This window comes from Opisthorchis viverrini, assembly GCF_000715545.1.
Source record: "Opisthorchis viverrini unplaced genomic scaffold opera_v5_223, whole genome shotgun sequence".
Lineage (NCBI taxonomy): Eukaryota > Metazoa > Platyhelminthes > Trematoda > Opisthorchiida > Opisthorchiidae > Opisthorchis > Opisthorchis viverrini.
In genome coordinates, this window is record NW_008751880.1 from 713,953 (window position 1) to 721,775 (window position 7,823).

General features: G+C 47.1%; 1 protein-coding gene across 1 annotated transcript in view; it reads left to right on the plus strand.

Annotated features, from left to right (window-relative positions):
- Positions 1-968: 968 nt before the first annotated feature.
- T265_08530 (hypothetical protein) overlaps positions 969-7,823 on the plus strand; it is a gene marked incomplete at both ends in the record, with an annotated part of 37,908 nt that continues 31,053 nt past the window's right edge. Inside the window, one exon of the mRNA XM_009174359.1 lies at positions 969-1,222. Within this exon, the coding sequence (XP_009172623.1) occupies positions 1,109-1,222 (114 nt within the window). The remainder of the gene's footprint in view (positions 1,223-7,823) is intronic.

Consider the following 7,823-nt stretch of genomic DNA (forward strand, 5'->3'; position numbering starts at 1 on the left):
TATCAGTGCATGGTGAACGGTGGCCGCTGGACGACAAGAACAAAACCGACGCGTAAACTTGGGTGAAAGCCTCGATCCTGTGTATCAATCCGTGAATCCGTGAATAATCCAAGTATGCTGGTAAGGTAATCTTCTGAACAGTTACCGCACGTAATAGATTCGGAAGACTGTTTTTGTGCCAGAGTGAACGCTGCAAGCGCGAGCGAAATCAGAAGAGGGAGTCGAAGCACGTGACTACGTTTGTATTGTGTGAAATTGTACAAGTGGGCGTTTTCGTAGTTTTTCGTATTCAAACCAAAAACGATTATGCATTTGACGAAATTCATAGTGTTGTAATTAATGCAGAAATAGGTACAAAACACCAGTGTCGACTTCGCGCTTTATCCATGTGAATGGGTGGCAATCGGTGACCTTGAAAAGTAGCTTGATTTAAGAAAAATTTACGAGAAACGTATCGCTGGAAAACACAACCCGATTGTACTAACTCCACATAGTTTCGTGCAAAATTAATTTTGAAAGTGCCCATTAACCGCACAATTGTCTCAGCTGCGAAAGCTTTACTAGTGGAGTAAAATCTTCTGCGCCTCAGTGTTGAATTTTGTCGCATATATGCTCAAACCAAAAATCATTCTAATATGCCTTCACGTTTATGCAGCTCATCAAATTTCATTGTTCACTGGAGCAAACGTGACTCTGGTTGAAAAGTCTTGTAGGATGATTTCCCACCACCGATGAGACCCCGAGATGCCTAAATGGGGCTTGAACGTTTGGACTGTTACCCTCAATTCAATTTCCTGATTGCTTTAATCCACCAGGGACACGTCATATTGTTCGAGAATTCAGTTCCCCTGTGAGAATACTGAGCGCCAAGTGAACGGTTTGTGACGGCGCTAGCTCTCGACCAATGAGAGTTCAATGTTGGAGGATCATTTCCACGTGGGTTGTCATACTGTTTGCGCAGTGCCCATTGGTTGTCCTGTACAGTGTCGCCGGTACACTGGAGTTGTTGGGACCGATGAGAGAATAAATTATTTTGATTACAGGATAGATTTTGATTTCACTGTAGCTCGATCATTTCCTTAGTCCCGCGTTACGTACAAGCTCTACGATGTCTGAGACCAAAGTATTCACCCTCGAAGAGGTGAAGAAGCATAACAAGCCAGACGACCTGTGGGTTGTTATACATGACAAGGTGTACGACCTGTCGCAGTTTTCCCAAGAGGTAAATATTGTGCAGCATTGAATACAGGTCTACCCTGTGGTGTTCATTGGTTGATCTAACTAACCTCATTTTTCTACTTGCTTTTGTGCGAATAATTTTGGTCACAGATGATTTTATTAAATGTTGTACTTTATCGTCATATGGGGGATTTCCACAGCGTGCGTAACTCATCTGAAACGGTTGGGTGAGAGAATTCACTGCTAGTGTTTCAAAAGTTGGATAATCTCTAGACTGCAGTAGACCAGGAAGGTTATTCCACGCACCAACTTCCTGAAATGAGAAAAAATTGGCCTAATGAAATTGTCTGTTCTGAGCTTGAAAATCTTCTTACCATGTTACTGCCGTGCGTTTACTGGGCCAACGATAAAAATCTTTTATGGCCAAACCTTGTTCAAACAGAGCATAAGTAGGTATCGGGTCTCCTCGTAGGAGACGATACTCCAGGAGAAAGGGTAGCCGCCGCCAGACGCGTTTCATAGTTCACGGATATAAGGCCGGCAGCCACTTTCGTTGGAACTCGTTGGACACGCTCAATGAGGATTATATCCTTCTTGCGTCCTGAGTAGACAACTTGGTTGGCCTATTCAGAAGGCATTCTAATGTAGGTCCCATAGAGTATTTGAATGTTCATGCGAGTCATACGGGAGAACGTGCACTGAATCATCCGTAGAACGGCGGATGCTTTTTGAGCCTATTTTCCATGGTGCAGTGGAAAGGACATGTTTGGAAAGAGCCAGATACCCAAATCCTTTTTGCCATCTATCCTTGTGGTGTCTTCTGGTCCGTGCACGACAAGGGCATTCGCTGAATCCTTTCCGAATTACATGGACACACTTTCCTTCATTCAGAGAAATATGCTAGTTCAAAGAGCATTGCTCTAGAACATCTACATCCATTTGGGGGGGGGCACTGGCATGTCAACCCCAGTCGTCCGCAAAAGTAGGCATATATTTGAAAGAACGTCTGGAAGGTCGTTGACGTAGACCGCCAACAGCGGTGGCCCTTAAACGGAGCCTTGGGAAACTTCAATGGAGACCGACGCCGGAGAAGAGTAGGTCGAGCCTACTGTTACTGGGAGTGTTTTTCTGATAAGAAGGCACTAATCCAGCGTACAATTTCCCCTTGAATCCCCTAAGGCTCGAGTTTGTGAAACAGCGGGGCCTGTGGGACTCAACTGAATGCTTTCGAGAAATCGAGGAATATGATATTCGATATGAATTCTTCGTCCTTAGCTTAGGTCAAGATGTCCATAAAAACGAGCATGTTCGTCAAGCAAGAAGGTACGGGGGAATTCGTGTTGAATTGTGAATATCAGGTTGCTGGTAGTATGTTCGTCTATATTGTCCGCTTTGGAGTGCGTTCCATCACCTTGCCTGTACATAAATAGCACATTTTTGGTTGCTTGTTTTCGTCTGTTCCACTGGTGGATTTCTGACCTACAGCGGTTCCGTATTTTATGAAACGCCAGCTCATCTTCTTTATCTCCTGTGTTCAACTTTTTGAAAAAGATAGTTGAGACCTCTTATCCGGACGACGTCGAATCCTTCTAGATAGTTTGCAGCCCATCCGATTTCGTACCGTTTTTGTGTGAAGAACTTCGTGTCAGCCTTGTGAACTTTCTGGACAATGGTCTGGTATTACTTCTACTGAAGGTGGTTCCGGTTTAAATTGATCAAGAAAGATGCGCAGTTTTGAAAAGTCTTCACGGCAGAAGTTTCGAATCCACGCTTGGATTCCGGGATTTTTGGCCCAGTAGCAGAATAAATCAAAGTTCAGCACACAGTGGTCACTATGCCCCATTTGAACGTTAATTAACACCTGACCAGCGAAGCGTCTTTCGTTGGTGATGACCAAATCCAAGATGGATGGTAGGTGGTCTGTTCGGCATCTGGTGGGTCATGTTGAGTCCAAGCGCTCTGTTGAAAGACTTTGGTCGGAGCCGCTGCAAAATGTCCACTGGACTCGATGCATCCATCCTCCATCCAGGAGGCCTTGGTGGCGTCAAAATAACCTACCAATAAGAGATTGTGAAGTAGTACCTGGAAGAGAGTCGCTCAAGGGTTTTGTATGAGGACTTGATCATCTTCCGGAGGACTCTAGGCACAACGGCAGACAACGCTGAGAAGAAGAGAATCGGTCCCGCGCAGCAGGACTTGGATCCACAGTGTATCGCAAAAAGGTGCAGGAGTGATAGCGGAGAGGATGAGAAGGGCCGCATGTAAATGTAAGACAACCCTACCGGTCGTCCCACATTTTGAGTCAGCTCAAAAAAGAGTAACTGTCCATCGATCTCTTCGAGACATCTGCTGTCAACCAGGTCTCTGTGAGTGCGATTATGGAAGGTTGTTCAAGGCAAGCTGACTGTTTGATATTGCGAAGTTTGTTGAAAAGACTGGAGCACTTCGTGGAGAAGCATTTCAACACTGTCTCTGCTGCCTCCAGAGGTGGAGATCCGAGAGGTGTGCTGCCTCCAGAGATGGGGATCCGAGAGGTGTGCTGCCAGAGGGGTTAGCAGATTTAATAGCTGTGAGCCGGGTTTGAGTCCAAGGTTCCGAATAGGCCTCTGTAGCATACTTGCATGCTTCCTGCCTTGGTGGTTTCGAGAGCTGCTTTCCATCTGCAGGTCTTTTCCACCCCTCGAGAGTCCGATTTACGCGAACTGTAGGGGGCTGTAGGTTTGCTCTCTTTGTGAGCGAAAATGTCGTCCGCAGCTACTTGTAGCTCGTTCAATATCGCTCTTTGGATGACCAGGTTTGCTGTTGTTCGAGGACTTGGGACAAACATGTGTCTGTTTGGTTTCTTGGGCATTTTGGCGCGGTTTGATCGATAATGTGTCTCTGAGAGGCCATGTGCGTTGGGTGGTAGCAACAAGGAGTGTTCCTTTTGGAGGCGCTCCAATTGGGCTCGTTTTCGCAGAAAACCACCTTGAAGCTAGTCAATAGCTTTCTGATTTAGCGAAGTTCATGTGGTTTGTTTGACTTCAGTCGCTTTTTTTTCCTGTTTTGTGGACCTCGAGTTGACCGCGATCAGCGTGACCAACTGGGTGTACGAAGAATTTTCCGGTTCGCTGTTGTCGGGCTTGTGGCTTTGGCTGTCGGTTCATGGGCGACGACTGTGTCCACAATCGGAGAGGCCATTTTAACGGCTTTGAGCTTTAGACTGGTAGTTTTACATTATTGATAGCTGTAGGGTTCTCGCTGCATTCTCCAATGTCGAGGTTGATGCTTGCTACTTTGTCGGCAGGCCTGGCCGCTTGCCTCTTCACATCTGACCCAGCTCAGAAGTTATGACTTGGGTGTGGAGTTCACTGCTGCGCCTCTATCGTCTGCCACGGGAATAAGCGATGTTAGCTTTACGTACTTTGGGCGTTGCGTCCACGCGAGCCTCTTCCCGAGCATCGCTGCCTTTGGTAGTCGGAGGGTCTGAGTTGGTTGAGTAGAAGCTGCAATCCGGAGTTGTGGCCGGTTGCGTCGGCGTGCTTTCAAGAGCACACGGGGCCATAGCTACCATCGGTTTGTCCATAGGTTTTCTGTCCGCCGAACTAGAGTCAAACAGAAGCCTCTCCTCTAGAACTTTTATGGTCCAAATTTTGCTCCAAAACTTCGCTCGCTTGATCGTTGGGTAAGCCTTTTGAATACTAAGAGCCCGCTCAGGGATCCCCTGTATGGCAGGTAGGGAAGAAAGGATGACTAGAAGCCCAAATGTTCGCTTGTTTGCCTTCCTACATAATCACTCTGCGTTGCTTTCCATCTGCAGGTCTTTTCCACCCCTCGAGAGTCCGATTTACGCGAACTGTAGGGGGCTGTAGGTTTGCTCTCTTTGTGAGCGAAAATGTCGTCCGCAGCTACTTCTAGCTCGTTCAATATCGCTCTTTGGATGACCAGGTTTGCTGTTGTTCGAGGACTTGGGACAAACATGTGTCTGTTTGGTTTCTTGGGCATTTTGGCGCGGTTTGATCGATAATGTGTCTCTGTGAGGCCATGTGCGTTGGGTGGTAGCAACAAGGAGTGTTCCTTTTGGAGGCGCTCCAATTGGGCTCGTTTTCGCAGAAAACCACCTTGAAGCTAGTCAATAGCTTTCTGATTTAGCGAAGTTCATGTGGTTTGTTTGACTTCAGTCGCTTTTTTTTCCTGTTTTGTGGACCTCGAGTTGACCGCGATCAGCGTGACCAACTGGGTGTACGAAGAATTTTCCGGTTCGCTGTTGTCGGGCTTGTGGCTTTGGCTGTCGGTTCATGGGCGACGACTGTGTCCACAATCGGAGAGGCCATTTTAACGGCTTTGAGCTTTAGACTGGTAGTTTTACATTATTGATAGCTGTAGGGTTCTCGCTGCATTCTCCAATGTCGAGGTTGATGCTTGCTACTTTGTCGGCAGGCCTGGCCGCTTGCCTCTTCACATCTGACCCAGCTCAGAAGTTATGACTTGGGTGTGGAGTTCACTGCTGCGCCTCTATCGTCTGCCACGGGAATAAGCGATGTTAGCTTTACGTACTTTGGGCGTTGCGTCCACGCGAGCCTCTTCCCGAGCATCGCTGCCTTTGGTAGTCGGAGGGTCTGAGTTGGTTGAGTAGAAGCTGCAATCCGGAGTTGTGGCCGGTTGCGTCGGCGTGCTTTCAAGAGCACACGGGGCCATAGCTACCATCGGTTTGTCCATAGGTTTTCTGTCCGCCGAACTAGAGTCAGTAGAAGCTGAATCCGGAGTTGTGGCCGGTTGCGTCGGCGTGCTTTCAAGAGCACACGGGGCCATAGCTACCATCGGTTTGTCCATAGGTTTTCTGTCCGCCGAACTAGAGTCAAACAGAAGCCTCTCCTCTAGAACTTTTATGGTCCAAATTTTGCTCCAAAACTTCGCTCGCTTGATCGTTGGGTAAGCCTTTTGAATACTAAGAGCCCGCTCAGGGATCCCCTGTATGGCAGGTAGGGAAGAAAGGATGACTAGAAGCCCAAATGTTCGCTTGTTTGCCTTCCTACATAATCACTCTGCGTGAAGCGATCCTTGTCCAGGCTTTGTAAAGACACCACCAAGGAGCGATTCGGCCAGTTTCGTTTGCGCGGTTATTCTGAACCCCCCCTGGATGATGAGCCTGCTCTCCCTCATGCGCCTATCCACAAAAGATGCCGTGGTGGTCTTGATTGGCGCATCAGAGAGCTGAATGAACTCCGCAGCCAACGGACCCGGGAAGGATAGTGCTAGGTACTCGCTCAGGGAATAAAGTTCATTATAGACTTTCGTCCAGGCCGCTGTGTTCCTTGTGTTTGTGTCCTCGAGAACTGTAGAAAGAAGCACCAGTTTTGAGTCGAGTATCCTGAGTAAAACGGAACACTCGCAATAGGCTTTCTGATTCAGCAGTGGGGATTTGGTTTCGTTTTTGATAGCTCTCTTGTTAATTACGGAAGCATAGCACCCTGAAGGTAAAGGCAGCTAGCGCAGACAACTGGGTCAGGAGAGTTAGATAATTGGCTTATCTGGTCGTCCTGTAAACCCGTACGTTTAAATTGCAACCAGGCCTTGCAAGTGCGACATTGCATACCACGCCTTACGTTCGATGGGCACCCATTTCGCTCGCATCTGTTGTGGCCCATCGATGGCTGTACAGAGCAACCTATATTGATCTGGCTCATGACAGACTGGGTGCATCGCAGGAATCAAGCCCAGCTGATAGAAGCTTTTACGCAAAGATTATGTTAGGGTGAAATTTTCAACAAAATGACACGTGTTCAACTCTAAGTAGATTAAACAGCGAGGGGATTTTTTCACACATTTGCACGAGCAAAAAACGAAAGCAATTTCCAATGTACCGCCTATTATTCCTTGTTAGCCCCGCTTCCCGCAGCATGTGTGAAGTGTGCCCAAATGACAGACGGCTCAGGAAGACCCGTTCCCAACTTATGGTTGTACGGTGGTGGGACATAATTGTTGATCGCCGATGATATTCTGTTAATGATGATGATAACCCAGCGATATTTAGCCAGGCTGGTCAGAAAATGGGTGTCCATACCCCTCATGAGACATTCCCCAAAAGTGCCGTTAATGACTGCCAACGGAAGGCTAATTCAGCCATTTAGTGCAGCAGGAGGTAGCACCTGTTGCCGCCTACCAACTAGTTCCAAGCTGCTCAATCTGATGGGGCAAGCAACATTCGACCCACATAAGTGTATTGGGAGTCGATGACTTAGTTAATCGATTATTGATCCGTTGAGTAGAATGAGAAGACTTCGCCTAAGGATAGGCTTTATTCAACATATAAGCACAGTATAGGCTGAAGTGACAAGTGAAAGTGAATAAATGGAAATAGCAGTAAAGCGTAACTTTCACTACATTCACTCCGGCAGGCAAAATGTCAGTTGAACCTAAAAGAAATGTGTTGTTGGTAACAGAAAATGAACGTAGTGCGGATGAACAATTGAAAATGGTTAAAGTAATTTTTAGTATTTTGAGGGTCTGAATGGAACACTGAAATAACGTTTCGTCGTGGACGCAAGAAAGTTTGTAACACCTGATCTAGACTTCGCGGCTACGTAAATTGTAGGGACGAGTGCGTTGCTGTTGCATCAGAAGATTCTGAGCATTTTCTGATATGCTCGTTTTCGGTCTGTTTC